At 33.9% G+C, this 17,600-nt stretch overlaps 1 protein-coding gene and 1 pseudogene across 1 annotated transcript in view; one reads left to right on the plus strand and one right to left on the minus strand.

Moving 5' to 3' along the window:
• The window catches only part of LOC145283830 (uncharacterized), a 103,240-nt gene that overhangs the window by 74,678 nt on the left and 10,962 nt on the right, over positions 1-17,600 (plus strand). The window contains exon 3 of the mRNA XM_080132925.1: positions 6,912-7,075. Within this exon, the coding sequence (XP_079989051.1) occupies positions 6,912-7,075 (164 nt within the window). The remainder of the gene's footprint in view (positions 1-6,911; positions 7,076-17,600) is intronic.
• LOC145284100 (5S ribosomal RNA) lies at positions 13,929-14,047 on the minus strand (annotated as a pseudogene).

Here is a 17,600-nt window from a genome sequence, read left to right on the forward strand (position 1 = left end):
AACAAACAGCCGAGGCAACAGCATAGTGGGAATTTTATTTAACTTGATCAAAAAAAAGATAGAGACGATGTACGTTTGCGAATCTGAGATATTACAATCTGGGAAGTATGCGAAAACTTCTCACGGAATCTAACCGATGCGAGAAGCCCGATGCAAAAAGCTTTTCGTGGAGATACACAAACGCTCGTGCCCATTTTACCCTTTTATAATAGACTAACGGGGGTGTTTTGAGGTGTGTGTGCTCGGGCGGGGGTGGGGGGTGTTAATCAAAACATATGAATAAGCGAAGTAAATATATCGAAAAAAAAACTAACGTAAGGCAAACAAACGATGTTAAATGTAAAAATCAGAAAAACAAAAAAAGAAAACGTGAAACAGAAAAACGAGCATTAAAACTTCCTTAAAAAATCTGAAAAATAAACTTCCTCCCCTCCAAAAAAAACACGTTAAAAAAGGCTTAAATAGCCATGTTTCAATATTAAAATTTAAAAAATCAAAAAAAAAAAAGACATCTCACACCACGATTCGAACCCAAAACCTTTAGATAATGAGGCAGCGCTCTAAGCAACTGAGCTAAGACGACGTCAACAAAATCGTGTCTGTTTTTTTAATGTTTTTTTAATATTTAAAGTAAATCATGTTCCGACGTCGTATGACGCATGCATAGAAGCGAACTCGTCATGAGAGGACAGTTTTTGCTGACCCCTCCCTGTAGAAAACTGATGATTTTAGGGTAAAGAAATTAATGTTTTTGGCCAATTTTTCGATATTTGTCGGGCGAAGGTTGGAACTTTAAAATGATACCAATCTCGTGAAAATCCGTGATCCGTGTCGAAAGTTCTTGCGAGACATACAAACACACATACATACATACACACATTTTCGCTTTTATATATATAGACTAACGGGGATACCCAGCGTTTCCCAGGTGTTTAGAGGTGTGTTGGGGTGGGGGGGGGGGAATAATAACAAAAGAATAAGCGAAGTAATAACCCTCTTTAAATATTATATTAAAAAAAAACAACGTTAAAGCTTCTTAAAAAAATCGTTGCCCGGGTGTTTGCGTTGGGGGGAGGCTGGGGCTAAAAAAAGTTTTGGTAGGTAGGATGGAACCCGAAGCCTTGAGGCGAAGGTGGAAAATGAAGTCTGAAAAAACCTGCCACATTACCCGCTCGAGCAGCAAGAAAGACTGTGAAAACCGACATCGACCAAACGTCCATCGCTTTCTGGATGGGAACTGCTGATGCTGATTCAGTTTTGCTTTTTTATACTGAAAAGCGAAACAAAGACGCGACAATCGAAAAAAATCTCGAAAATAGATCATAAAAGTCGGGCAAATTAAAGATAAACGCGACCCTCATTCTTAACTCGTAGATATTATGATTTAGACAGTATATAAAAAGTTTTAAGAAGGAGTGACCCAACCGAACGCCCCCCCCCCAAAAAAAGCCTTTTGCAGACATACAGAAAAAATGCACGCACAAACACACATTTTCGCTTGTATATATATATAGACTAGTGGGGGTGCCTAGCATTGCCTGTTTGTTTGGAGGTGTAAAAGAAGGGAAAAAAAGTTTTGGTAGGAATGGAGGCTCGAGCCCAAATCCTTGATGCGAAGGTGGAAAAGAAAGGGAAAAAAACTGGTATCTTACCCGCTCGACTATGACAGGGGAGGAATGAAAATCGTTTTAATTTAATGATTAAAAAGTTAAATAAAGACAGGTGCGTTAATTTAATGAGGTCAAACATCACGCCATAGAGGGAATGAAATGATGCAGTTAACTTTTGCTGCAAGGCAGTTTTTTTACCAACTTTGGCTGTGCGTTAGTTTTTTTGGTTGGGGAGAAAAACCAGCTCCCCATAAAATGGGGAGTTAGCAACTGTCTGATATAAGGGGTTTCCCCCCGCATTGATCAAACCTCATTGCTTTTCTGGACGTGTGCCAGGGAGTTTGATTAAGCTACGGATTCAGTTTCACTTTTATACCGAAAAGCCAAACAAACACGCGAAGACGAAGAAATATCACGAAAATAGCGTGTAAAAGTCGTTCAAATAAAAGATACACACAACCTCCCTTCGTAAATCGTAGATATTATAATTTAGACAGTATATAAAAAGTTTTAAGAATGAGTGACCACCCCAAGCACCTCCCAGAAAAAAAGCCTTTGCTGACATACACAAAAAATGCACACACACTAACACACATTTTGCCTTTTATATATATAGATGTAAAAAAAAAAACAAAGAAAAAACTCTCACACACACTCACAATATGATGTGAGAACCTTAAGTAGGACGACTGCCGGTGTGCTTGAGGTATTGTGATGAATGAGAACTTTAGCTAGAATCAGAATAGACAAGCAAAGAACAGTGACTACGATTACCATAGACCTCCCCCTCCCCAATTTTTGAGTGGCTTTGTGCCTAATTTTTTTTTTTCTGTTTTGTTTTTCTGTAAACATTTACAAGAGAATAAAAAATATATAACTCAGAGGCAAATAGAGTAATCCTGGGAATGGAGTAGCGCCCTCCCCTACATCTTGGTGTAACAGTTACTGAAAAGGGAGCCTTCAAGTTGCCCCTAACTCTTTCTCTTAATTGTAAAGTTAACAATCTTCAATGTTATTAAGTCTTCTTTTGCTATATAGAAATTAAAGTACCGTTTATATTATATGTGTAATATCTATTTATTATCTACAGATATATATGTTTCAGGTTTACTAAAAATCATCAGTATGGCTTAGCGATTTGAGTGTTGATCAAACAATTTGAACCTTGGATCCATATGACTATTATTTAACTCCAACATATTTATCTATTCAATCATTGATAGTAATATTTAACCCTTTATTTTATTCATGAATGCAGTAAGTTAGGGTTTCCCAAAGTGGGCTCCATGGAGCACTGGGACTCCATGAGTGTGGCTGAGGGGCTCAGGAAGCCCTTTCTTACAGAGGACCAAATGTTTTATATGTAAAACTTAAATAGCTGTAGACATTTAATTATTGTTCTTTTTATTGAAAAGAGATATGATACATAACTACAAGTGTAAAGAGTTTCAAGACGGATGGTCATGAAAAAGTAAAGAAAAAATAAATTAGCAAAAAATGGAGTTTTTGATTAATCATTCTCTGCAATAAATTAAGTAAAGATTAATGTATTGACATTTCGTCACCAAAGTTTAAGTAATGTAAAATCTATATATATTAAAGCAAAAATGTGTGTATGTATGTATGTTCGCTTTTTGTGTATGTCTGCAAAAAGATTTTTTTTCGGTGGCTTCTCGAGGTCGTCACTCATTTTTAAAATTTTTTTATATCACGTCGACATCATAATATCTACGAGTTACGAACGGGGGTCGCGTGTGTATTTAATTTGCCCGACTTTCGAAAGCTAAATATTCAACATTTTTCGATCGGCGCGTGTAGATTCACCTTTTTTGTATAATTAAAAGCCAAACTAGAAACTAATACGACGGTTGTTGTATCGTTCCCAGCGTCCAAAAGCAATCAGCTTTGATCAATGCGGTTTCTCCTTATATCAGACAATTGCTATTCAATTTGGACAATCCCCTTTCAATAGGGAGCTGGTTCCTCCCCCCTCCCATCATCTTGGGGAAGCCCAAATGCAGGGTATCCTCCGCTAGTTAATAATAATTCTTAAAGGTTATTATAGTAGAGTTTAGGTAATAAATTATACAGCAAAATTATTGGATAAGTGAATTACAAATAAACAAAGATGACGTCCATTTGAAATATGAAGGTGGGAGAGGGAGAATAATACTGAAACGATGTTTATTAGAAACTGTGTCTTATTAAATAGTGTTCCCAGTGTTAATGAGTAGACAAAGAGTACATATGAAATAATGAGTGAAGGGACTTCCAACTTCCTAAAAGAAAATCAAGAACTAAACAGGATAAAATATTAAAATCAGAAAAATAAATGGAAAGTAAAATGCTTCTTTTTAACAACTTGAACTTATGTCACTAACAAAACATATTTCTATATGTAGCTTTTGTTATGAAAGCTATTGAACATAAAGAGAGAATGAGAGGGCTGTCGTTATTTTATATATTATAAAATAGATTTATATAATATATAAAATGAAGTCAGTCTATTTCTTTAAGTTTATCATCGATAGCCTTGAATTTTACAAATTGATATTGGATTCTGCCTAGTCAATTTTTCTTTTCCTTCCTTCCATCATATTCTTTACAATACAATAATGTATTTTTGTGAGAAAACCATGTGGTACCCTGTTCAACAACAATCGCCAACCCTAATGTTGTGTGCCATGGTCTTCTCCTTCATCTTCTCTTCTCATTCTAGCTGTAGCATTGTCTCTCTTATTTTGGCAACTTCACTAACTCATAAGTATGAAAAATAAAATAAACAAGAGTAACAAAAGAAAACACAGGCTCTAACACTTACTATAAATATTGGTTGCACTCTGGGTGTATGTGTGACACCATCGACCCTCACATTTTAGTGGTCATTTGTCAAGGCCTCTATGTTATTAGTCAATCAATCCATTACTCCATCTGCTTCTATCTATGACCTGCATTCTACTGAAAACTTTTGTTAACTATGTCTATTGCCAACCATCATATCCAAAACTCTGAAAACTGCTCACAGCTGTTGTAAAACTCCTTGCTAATGGTAAAACTAACTCTAAATATATCTCAGGTCATTTTGTTCACCACACCCTGACTAACAATCGCATTCAACTTCCTACCCCATTTAACAACTTCCTATGCCTTTCTTCTGCTGTTAAACCTATTTCCTCTTCTTTTGTTATACAGGGTGAACAGAAAGTCCTTGGACCAATTCAAAAGTGGTTTATTAATAGCAAATTACAAAAATATAAATTAAACATGAATGAAAATTATAAGTTAGGAAACCAAGAATAAATTCAAATTATTTATTTTCAATGTGATGTCCCTTCCTTTCGATTAGACGTTCAATTCTCTGTCTGAAGTTATGAACCGAGGCACGCAGCGTTTCCTGAGGTATTTTAGCCCATTCACTCAGAAGAGATGTCTTTAAAGCATCAACACTTGGATGAGCAACAGAACAGACCTTTGCCTCCAACAAAGACCACACCGAAAAATCCATAGGATTCAAATCAGGCGATACAGGAGGCCACATCTCCTTACTCCAGAATCTTGGAAAATGACGTTGGCACCAGTCCTGAGTTTTTCTGGAGGTGTGGGATGGTGCACCATCTTGTTGGAAGGTGAAAGGCTGATCTTTGAAGTGTTTCTTCATCTCTTGAAATGCTGGAACCAAAATATCGTTAATGTAGCGATCTGTGTTGATCTTAACCCCCTGCTCCACGAAAATCAGAGGCGACTTCCAAGATTTGGAGACTGCAGCCAACACCATGTGGGAAGACGGCTTTTGTCGGCGGAAAACTATTCTCACAGAGTCATCAATGTCTGCTGAAGATTTTGCGTAAACTCTGTCGTTCTGATTGTTAACAGTCGCTTCAATTGTGAAGAGTTTTTCATCAGAAAAAACGATCTCTTGCTCTGCCGTGCCAGCCTTCAGTTCTCCAAGAAGAAGCTTTGCTCTTTCAAGTCTCTTGTGCTTTTGGGCAGGTGTGAGGTACTGTCTCTTTCTCATCTTGCAGAGGGACAACTGGAGATCGTCTTTTACAATGGTTCTCATCGAGGTCATGCTCACATTAATGTATTTAGCCATTTGTCTTGCAGATCTCTTCGGGTTCCTCGTTACCCTCTCTCGGACAGCTTTAATCACCTTCTTTGTTCGAGCAGTGCGAGGTCTTCCACTCCTAGGATGGTCTTCAGATGTACCAAGTTCCTTAAATCTGTTCACAACATGGTACACGGTGGATTTAGCCACTTTCAAGAGCTTAATAATCTCTGAGTTTGTCCTTCCCGCGCAATGAAGCTGAATTATGGCCTCTCGTTTGCTCATTTTTCTGAAAGTTTAAACAAAATTATTTTAATATTTTTGTTGAAAATAATGAGATCAATAGTTAGAGAAATACTTACTTTATTCGAAAAGAGAAAAAGTGTGATTTTAACAATATTTAATTTTAAAACTAAAAATGGTCCAAGGACTTTCTGTTCACCCTGTATTTTTTCTTCTTTTTATTCCACTTCCTAATACTTGGGGGAGGGAGGGGATGCCAATAATATCACATTTCACTTTAGTTGTATTTTTTTTTTTTTTTTTTTCAAAACACATTTATTCCGGTTAGGAATATTTTTTAAATGAAGAAATTTTTCAATTTTCAATAATGACTAAAACTGTAGCATCAGATTAGGACATTAATAAAAAATATTTTCGACATTGCTTTAGTTTTTTTTTTAAATAGATAGTAAAATATTTTTTACTAACATTAATTGTATATCATATTATGTAAACTAATTTTATTTAGAATAACTACTTACAATGTTATTTTATTGTAATGTTATAACCGGCTGTCAGGATCAGTGTCAATTGTCATATGGAGTTATTAATCCTGATTGGACATGTTTTAAATGGTAAGTGACTTTTTCCTATTTAAGACATTTATTCAAAAACTATTTTCATTGTGTACTTCTTTAGCATACATAAAAATAAGGAAACAAAAACTAGTTTAATTTTGCACAGACAGACAAAAAATTAATTAAAAAAATTCTTAAATTGTATGACAAAGACAATTAAAATGCAATGTTTTCTATTTTATCTACGTACGTTTTCATTTTCCAAAGATAATTTTTTTTTTTACGTAACAGATTAATTTGAGATGAACGGAAAAGAAACGTATTTGTTTTTTGCTGACACTCATATTGCAAAGTAGATTAAAACACAATTTTTTTATTCACCTACTTACACTTTTGTTTTCCAAACAATAACTATGCTTTTGTCTTGATATATTTTCTAATTTTATATATTTCCAGATCTGCAGTTAACATATGCCAGCCAAGTTGAGAAGACTTTAACTGCGATTACTCCATTGACAACAGCCTGTCCCCACAACAGCAGTAGTAATGACAGTATTGCTTCCAACAATGATCGACCACAAGCAGGATTTGTAAACAAAGAAACTGCAGATAAATACAGTGTATGTAGTAATTATTTTTATTTGTCATCTATTATTTCATTTTTGTTTTCTTTCTGTATATAATCTATAATTTAATGAAATGATGCAAAAGTTGGGCCCATTTCTCATGCTAATTTTGTCAGCATCATCATCATCAGCAGCAGCATCTAATTTTAGTATTTAAAAAGCTGCAAGTGTTCAAGACTCCAGAGTGGGAAACACAAGGTGTTATGTAGCCGGTGGATATACATATATATATATACACACACACGTCTGATTTTGTGTCATCTAGTGGTATAAAATGTTCTTCTATTGTTGTGTGTGTGTAAAATGTTCACCGTGTCCTGCATGTATATAAAATGTCCATTGTGTGTGCGGCTGCATTGACAGATAAACTTTCATAGACAGCTTTTTACAATCAAACATCTGCTTATCTCAGACTAAAGGAATCACATACCTTCTTATTCGTCCAAACTTCTAAAAGAACATCATAACAAGTTATATTTTACATGGGTTTTATTTGTCTCATGGATTCCCTTGTTAGTGTTTGGCACACTGAGTCTCTTTCTACATGTTCACTTGTAACGCAGTCTGCTTCCAACAGAGTCGTTTACACGTCTGTTTGCTAATGCATTTCTTGCCAAATTCTCAGTTTGATCTCTGCTAACTAACTATTATGTCAGCAAACCCCAACCACGTGTCCAAGGACATAAACATGACCTCTCATGTAAACCGAAATATGTTCAATTCTTAACTAAATTCTAAACCTACATTAAAATTCCTAAATCGACTTTTATTTATTTAATTTCTGCTTAAATTTCTGACTAACCAGTCCAAGCTGTAAATACACATTTTTCAAAATCTAATTATTTTATTTTTCTAATAAAATAATTGACCAAGTTACCCGGTATTGTCTAGTCAGTATCTAACACAGGCAATGTCTCAAGTCTGGTCTCCATGCGGGTTAATCCAAAAGAATGATAGCAGTCATGTTGTAAATAGTCAAGTTATTTTATACACATGAATGCCAACTCTTCTTTGGTCTACCATTCACCTGTGGTATCACCTGCATGTTATCGAGTTGATGCAGTAGGTAGCATGCTGTACATGGCTAAGCCATCAGAGGCATCCAAAATCCCACCAATAACAAGTTTTTGAAAAAGAATGGTTGGATTTTTCTGCTACAAAGCTATTTAATTATGACACAGTTGTTATGCCAAAGTCTTTGCAAATTAGAAGCGTTTGGGGTCCATATATCACTGACATGCGAGGCCATAAAGACCTTGGCTTGACTCCTGAAAGAAATGTGCATAGATGGAAGGATTGGCGACAGCTTCCACAAGCAACACAGTCGTGAGCAGTGATGGCACGTCTGCAACCATCACCATCATTCAACACGTCACTCAGGTTGCTTTAACATCAACTGAGATACTACCTACAGTAAAGTCAAAACGCCCTATTTCAAGTGAATTCAACTTTACGCAAAAGATACGCCATCTTTTTTATATACTGTTTATGTATATATGATATCGGACACAAAGTTAACTAATTTGCATATTGGTTATAAAAAAACAACATTTTATTAATTAGTTATATTTTCATTGTTTTTTAAATCAGCAATTGTTTTGATTTTGATCTAACAAATAATTCTATTTCACAATATTGTTTTATTTCCTGAACAAAGATTAGAATTTGGGTTTAAATGTTCCTTTCTTTAGAGAGACCAACTTGATTTTAAACAAGTTGCGACCTATTTCTAAATTGCAAGTGAAAGGGCAACTTGATTTCTTTCTTTTCCTTTCTTTACGGTCATCTATATATATATAAGCAAAAATGTGTGTATGTTTGTGTGTCTGCTAAAAACTTTCGACAGACAGAACAAAAATTCACAAACTTGGTCTCATATGAAAGCCCCATCCTTCGCCCGACAAATATCGAAAAATTGGCCAAAAACGTTAATTTTTTCACCCTGAAATCAACACTTTTCTACAGGGGGGGGTCAGCAAAAACCGTCCCCTCATGACGAGATCGGTTCTACACATGCGTCAGATGACGTCATAACCTAATTTCGTTTAAATATTTGAAAAACTGACACAATTTCATGTACGTCTTGTTAGCTCAGTTGGTTAGAGCGTTGGGTCATTATCTAAAAGTGTTTGGTTCGAATCGTGGTGTGAGATGACTTTTCTTTTTTTTTTTAAATTTTTTAAATTTTAATATTGAAGCAAGGTTATTTAAGCCATTTTTCACGTAACGTTCATTTTTCTGGGGGGTTTTTTTTTTTACGTCGCTTATTCTTATGTTTTCATTAACACCCCCCACTCCCGACCGACCACAAACATCCAAAAACACCCGGATACCCACCGATTTTTTTAAATTTTAATATCAAAACAGGCTTATTTAAGCCATTTTTCACATGTTTTTTTTTTTGGGGGGGGGGTATTTTTCAGACTTTTTAAAGCAGTTTTAACGTTCGTTTTTCTGTTTTCTTTTTGTTTTTTCGATTTTTACATTTAACATCGTTCATTTGCCTTAAATTAGTTTTTTTTGTGTTTTATTCTTGTTTTGATACCCCACCCTCCACTGCCCAGGTATCCCCCGCGTTCGTTTTTCTGTTTTCTTTTTGTTTTGCTTTTTTACTTCGCTTATTCTTAGGTTTTCATTAACACCTCCACCCCCGCCCGACCACACACACCTCCAAACACTCGGGCAACGCCGGGTACCCGCCCCCCCCCCCGCTAGTCTATATATATAAAAGCAAAAATATGTGTATGTATGTTCGCTTTTTATGTATGTCTGTAAAAGGCTTTTTTCGCTGGACTTCTCGGTCGGCTCATTCCTTCTTAAAACTTTTTATATCATGTCTAAATGATAATATCTATGAGTTACGAACGAGGGTCGCCTGTCTATTTAATTTGCCCGGCTTTCACACGCTATTTTTTCCAGATTTTTAGAGCGTCCCGTGTATCTTTTGCTTTTCAGTATAAAACAAGTGAAAACTGGCTTGCAGCCGCATCATGTTTCAAGGTCAAACATCACGCGACTTAAGGTTCTCGCACCTGTTAATTTCGTTTTATAAATGTTAAATTAAGAGGTTTTTCATTCCTCTTCTCTCGTGGGTGAGATGACTAGGTCCCAGGGTTTTTTTCCATTTCGTTTCCATCTTCACGTCCAAGGTTCGGGGTTCAAGCCTACTTTCCTACTAAAACTTTTTTTTTTCTTTTACACCTCCAAACACCCGGCCAACTTTTTTTTAAAACAGGATTGTTTTGATTACGCCCCCCCCCCCCACAACACACGCCTACAAACACCCGGGCAAAATGTGTGTGACCATTTCGTGTATGTCTGACAAAGGCTTTTCTCGCACACGGTCCCGGTTCGTTACTATATGAATAATGAGAAAGATTTTGTTTCATGTTTTCAACAAACTTATGAATGAAATGTTTATTATTTTTTATTAATATTTTAAGTTTTCAAGTGATATTGAGCCAAAGCAAATACAAGTATTAACTGAAAACGAACTATCTTTGAGATTTCTTTTCTTCTCTCTCTAGAATTACATAAGAAAATTTGAGAGATACCAGATGATTGGTTGAGCAAGGTCACATGGTAGACGAGAGGGCATTTAAATAGTTAATTAGAGCAGTTGATGCTAAGCAATAATTTCATACAAGAACTATTTTTTTTTTATTTCAGTCTTTAGTATGACTCAGCCAAGGATTGAACCCTGGTCTCTCAACTCATTAGTGAGCAATAGAAATTATGCCAGATAGGGATATGGCGTATATAACAGGAGTTTCAAGCCTGCAAGAATTATAGGGTTTAAAGAAGACAATTGGAACCATAGATCGGTAGGCTTTAAACTGTTTAAACTTTTTAACGACTACAATTCTACAGATATGAAACTACGTAATTAACTGTTAATTAACATTCTTTTTATGTAAGGCATTGTCAAGACTAAAAAGACACATTCATTTTTTTTTTTTTATAGATCTAACAAAAAAGTATTGTGCAACAAATAAAAGCCTTTATACATATATGTGCATATTTTATACGTGTGAAGTGTTTATATGTGGTCTTTTTATCCACTTTTTTGTAGTCACTTCTTTTCATCATCACTGCAAGAAACTTCTTTTTATGCAAAAAATAATGCAAGGAGACGTCTGCTGAGTGTTTTCATAAATGGTTTTATTTGGAGAGAATTTACTCAGGAGAAGGAGAGAATATTTTAACTAATTATTTAATTCTTAACTTATTAAATAGAGCGACGCACATGGATAAATATCAAAGTAGCACTTGCTTTACATTACAGCTTTCTACATTATCGGTTGTGTCTCATTCACACGGCTTCCACAGAGAGATTGATTTGAAATCCTTAGTTTTTTTCTATACTCAAAAAAAGTGACGTCAACTGTCATTGTTCGATCCCTATTTTGTGTTCCGTTTGACTCATTTTCCTCGGCTTTAACATTTTTCATTCAACCCTAGAAACGATTCTGTTTTACAGATCTGGGTTATTATCATGCACTCAGTATGACCCTTGCCAAAATTCAGACCAGCTAACTTAATCGCTACTGTCATTGGATCCCTAATATATAACATAAACTGTAACCATGTGTGATTTATCATCATCATATTCGGTTTACATGATTTTTGGAATACAAATATAATGTTGCAAGCTGATTGCATAGGGGATTTTTTTTTTAAACCTATTACCAGTAGTGGAGTAGCAAGACAAGTTTGAGTAAGACATATATTAGAAATAACGAGAAAGAAGTAATGAGGTGGCTGTTCAACGGAGATGATTCATCATCGTCATATTTTTTATTCAACATCTGTTTTACATACTGGCATGTGTGTGACTGCTTTTAAGCATTGATTTTCAAACTAACCTATCTCTGGCCAGTTCTTTATTTATCCTTCTTAGATCCACCTTTATCACTTCTCATGTTTTCATTGTCTCTGCCAACTGACCCTGTTACCTCAACTGTTCTACATCTACTACCACAAGCACTGTCACCTATTCTTTCAATGAAATGTCTTGTTATGAACACACCTCTCTATTGATTAAAATAAAAAAAATCTGAATAAAGTGTAATAAATGCAAAATGATTCATGTCTGCTGGAGTTATATCAAGAAATAATTTTAAAGACATAATTTTAAAAGTTATATTAAAAAAATTATCATTCATCCATTTAATGTTCCCAAAATCAAAAACGACCATCATACAAAATTTTAGGAAAAAATATTTTGAATAATTCAAGTAGATTTTATTTCATGCAAATAAACATAAATAAACATTATTACATTGTTTCTTTTGCTTTTTTTTTTCTTTGTTTCCATATGACTGTGATTTTTACTTACATTAGTGTTAATAAAAGGTATGTTCTTTCTTGAATGCCACCCCAGACTTAGGGTTAGTGTCAATGAAGAGCATATTAGTTATGATTATTTTATAGTTGTCTGAACTTGTTTTTAGTTGGATTTGTTTTTCTTTGAGCATCAGGTCAATTCCTTTGACTTTAGACATTCAAGTTGTACCTTAACAGTTTTGTTGTACTTAACAATTATAATTTTGCAAAATTGGAAAAGAAATTGTGTTGTCAATCAGATTAAGGTACGGCACAATCACCTTGACACACCGGTTCTCACCAGATCACCAAAGTTAAGCAACGTTGAGCCTGGCCAGTACCCGATGGGTGACCATTTGGGAAGGCTAGACACTGTATGTACCTTCTGGGAAGGTTGGGTGTGGGGGAGCACCCTCATCCCGAAAAAAGCACTCCTCACTACAAAAGCATCTACAAAGTTGTGGGTGGCCTATGCCCCGTCAGGGGATCAAGGCTATGAATGGATGGAATCTGATTAAGCCCGTTTTGGTCTCAAGCGTTCCAATTACAATGGGAATCATCTTGATTTCTTTTCATTTCGCAAGTTTAATTCCCATTTTAGATCTTGATTTTTTATTTGTTTGTTCATGTTTTTTCTCTTGAATTCTGGTATCAAAAAGGCAGGCTATGTCAATGATTGAATAAGTTCTCCTATTTTTGTTTAGAAAAATCATGTCATGTTTGGAATGTTCAAGGACCTTATTAGTTTGTACATGCATGCCCCAAAGATTTCTGGCCCTGTCGGTGGAGCATTAGAATACACCGACTGCCCCCCTGCAGAGGGTAAAAGTCCCTCAATGGGGGTCCTGGATATGACCTTAAACTATATCCAATGGTAAGGCCCCAGCTTGTGGATTTTAGGGAGTGTGGAGCCACCCTTTAATTGCCATTGCCCCCAGGTCCACTCTGACCCAGAGTGGTAGTATCTGTTAGGGTTCCAACTATGGGTTAAATAGAAACCGACTTGAAAACAACAAATATATTCTATTAAGAATTTTTTCTTCAAAATCTTTGGATTCGGCATTAAATAAACTGAAAAGGGTTGATATGCCATAAAAAAAAAAACAACCAACCAACCCAAAGATTTCTCTTTAAGCACAGCCTGTGGTGTTCCCTGAAGTCTGAATGACAAGTCTCCCTAGATTTTCAGTACACTTCACCTCTTTTGATAACCTTTGCAAATGAATTTGCGTTATTGCAACAAGCGTTACCATTAATTTCTTGTTAGCAGTGACCATTGGTCTTCATTGGAATTTGGATGACAATATGCCCTCCCAAGGTCCCAGTTCTCTTCGCACTCATTCAGTACCGGATTTGGTTAGTACTTTCCATCCTCCTTGACCTTTCAACTATTTGCCTATTTAGTGTGGTGCCAGTCGTACTGACACTACAGTTTTATTTTTTTGAGGGGTTGATAGACAATTTACATTTTTACAGTTCCAGTTCTCTTGGTTGTGCCTTTATTAGTATTGGCTGAGAGAAATGCTTACAGCACCTGGTATTCCCAAGCAGTCACCCATCTAAGAACTGACCAAGCTCTATGTTGCTTAATTTTGGTGATCAGATGAGAACCAGTGTTTTCAACATGATATGGCCATTATTATTATTATTATTACTATTATTATCATTATCTCTTCTTAAATATTATCATATTTGATGCATGCATAAGGCATAGTTTTAACTACTAGAACATATCATAATGTGCTTTCACTTGGGTATAATGAAATGGCATACAAAAAGTCATGCTTATAAACTATCAATATACATTAAATTATTATCACAAAATTAGAATAATTATCCGTGGAATAACTTGTTCAGACTTCAGTTAAGTTTTACTTTGTAAACTCTTAATAACGAAGAGAATCAGAACCCAAGTAACTGTTCATGGCCTGTTGATCCATGTTGTTTCTTAATTAATTGTTGATCCATGTTGTTTCTTAATTAATTGTTGATCCATGTTGTTTCTTAATTAATTGTTGATCCATGTTGTTTCTTAATTAATTGATGATCCATGTTGTTTCTTAATTAATTGGTGATCCATGTTGTTTCTTAATTAATTGGTGATCCATGTTGTTTCTTAATTAATTGGTGATCCATGTTGTTTCTTAATTAATTGGTGATCCATGTTGTTTCTTAATTAATTGTTGATCCATGTTGTTTCTTAATTAATTGTTGATCCATGTTGTTTCTTAATTGGTGATCCATGTTGTTTCTTAATTGTTTATCCATGTTGTTTCTTAATTAATTGGTGATCCATGTTGTTTCTTAATTAATTGATGATCCATGTTGTTTCTTAATTAATTGTTGATCCATGTTGTTTCTTAATTAATTGGTGATCCATGTTGTTTCTTAATTAATTGGTGATCCATGTTGTTTCTTAATTAATTGTTGATCCATGTTGTTTCTTAATTAATTGTTGATCCATGTTGTTTCTTAATTAATTGGTGATCCATGTTGTTTCTTAATTGGTGATCCATGTTGTTTCTTAATTAATTGTTGATCCATGTTGTTTCTTAATTAATTGGTGATCCATGCTGTTTCTTAATTAATTGGTGATCCATGTTGTTTCTTAATTAATTGTTGATCCATGTTGTTTCTTAATTAATTGTTGATCCATGTTGTTTCTTAATTAATTGTTGATCCATGTTGTTTCTTAATTAATTGGTGATCCATGTTGTTTCTTAATTAATTGATGATCCATGTTGTTTCTTAATTAATTGGTTATCCATGTTGTTTCTTAATTAATTGGTGATCCATGTTGTTTCTTAATTAATTGGTGATCCATGTTGTTTCTTAATTAATTGGTGATCCATGTTGTTTCTTAATTAATTGTTGATCCATGTTGTTTCTTAATTAATTGGTGATCCATGTTGTTTCTTAATGAATTGTTGATCCATGTTGTGTCTTAATTAATTGATGATCCATGTTGTTTCTTAATTAATTGGTGATCCATGTTGTTTCTTAATTAATTGTTGATCCATGCTGTTTCTTAATTAATTGGTGATCCATGCTGTTTCTTAATTAATTGTTGATCCATGTTGTTTCTTAATTAATTGGTGATCCATGTTGTTTCTTAATTAATTGGTGATCCATGTTGTTTCTTAATTAATTGGTGATCCATGTTGTTTCTTAATTAATTGTTGATCCATGTTGTTTCTTAATTAATTGGTGATCCATGTTGTTTCTTAATTAATTGGTGATCCATGTTGTTTCTTAATTAATTGGTTATCCATGTTGTTTCTTAATTAATTGTTGATCCATGTTGTTTCTTAATTAATTGGTGATCCATGTTGTTTCTTAATTAATTGGTGATCCATGCTGTTTCTTAATTAATTGTTGATCTATGTTGTTTCTTAATTAATTGTTGATCCATGTTGTTTCTTAATTAATTGTTGATCCATGTTGTTTCTTAATTAATTGGTGATCCATGTTGTTTCTTAATTAATTGGTGATCCATGTTGTTTCTTAATTAATTGGTGATCCATGCTGTTTCTTAATTAATTGGTGATCCATGTTGTTTCTTAATTAATTGGTGATCCATGTTGTTTCTTTATTAATTGTTGATCCATGTTGTTTCTTAATTAATTGGTGATCCATGTTGTTTCTTAATTAATTGGTTATCCATGTTGTTTCTTAATTAATTGGTGATCCATGTTGTTTCTTAATTAATTGGTGATCCATGTAGTTTCTTAATTAATTGGTGATCCATGTTGTTTCTTAATTAATTGGTGATCCATGTTGTTTCTTAATTAATTGTTGATCCATGTTGTTTCTTAATTAATTGGTGATCCATGTTGTTTCTTAATTAATTGGTGATCCATGTTGTTTCTTAATTAATTGGTGATCCATGTTGTTTCTTAATTAATTGTTGATCCATGTTGTTTCTTAATTAATTGGTGATCCATGTTTTTTCTTAATTAATTGTTGATCCATGTTGTTTCTTAATTAATTGGTGATCCATGTTGTTTCTTAATTAATTGTTGATCCATGTTGTTTCTTAATTAATTGGTGATCCATGTAGTTTCTTAATTAATTGGTGATCCATGTTGTTTCTTAATTAATTGGTGATCCATGTTGTTTCTTAATTAATTGTTGATCCATGTTGTTTCTTAATTAATTGGTGATCCATGTTGTTTCTTAATTAATTGGTGATCCATGTTGTTTCTTAATTAATTGGTGATCCATGTTGTTTCTTAATTAATTGTTGATCCATGTTGTTTCTTAATTAATTGGTGATCCATGTTGTTTCTTAATTAATTGGTGATCCATGCTGTTTCTTAATTAATTGTTGATCCATGTTGTTTCTTAATTAATTGTTGATCCATGTTGTTTCTTAATTAATTGGTGATCCATGTTGTTTCTTAATTAATTGGTGATCCATGATGTTTCTTAATTGTTTATCCATGTTGTTTCTTAATTAATTGTTGATCCATGTTGTTTCTTAATTAATTGGTGATCCATGTTGTTTCTTAATTAATTGGTGATCCATGTTGTTTCTTAATTAATTGGTGATCCATGTTGTTTCTTAATTAACTGTTGATCCATGTTGTTTCTTAATTTATTGGTGATCCATGTTGTTTCTTAATTAATTGGTGATCCATGTTGTTTCTTAATTAATTGGTGATCCATGTTGTTTCATAATTAATTGTTGATCCATGTTGTTTCTTAATTAATTGGTGATCCATGTTGTTTCTTAATTAATTGGTGATCCATGCTGTTTCTTAATTAATTGTTGATCTATGTTGTTTCTTAATTAATTGTTGATCCATGTTGTTTCTTAATTAATTGTTGATCCATGTTGTTTCTTAATTAATTGGTGATCCATGTTGTTTCTTAATTAATTGGTGATCCATGTTGTTTCTTAATTAATTGGTGATCCATGCTGTTTCTTAATTAATTGGTGATCCATGTTGTTTCTTAATTAATTGGTGATCCATGTTGTTTCTTTATTAATTGTTGATCCATGTTGTTTCTTAATTAATTGGTGATCCATGTTGTTTCTTAATTAATTGGTGATCCATGTTGTTTCTTAATTAATTGGTGATCCATGTTGTTTCTTAATTGTTTATCCATGTTGTTTCTTAATTAATTGTTGATCCATGTTGTTTCTTAATTAATTGTTTATCCATGTTGTTTCTTAATTAATTGGTGATCC

This window comes from Euprymna scolopes, chromosome 8 (genome assembly GCF_053919585.1).
Source record: "Euprymna scolopes isolate OS-2025 chromosome 8, ASM5391958v1, whole genome shotgun sequence".
Classification (NCBI taxonomy): Eukaryota; Metazoa; Mollusca; class Cephalopoda; order Sepiida; family Sepiolidae; genus Euprymna; species Euprymna scolopes.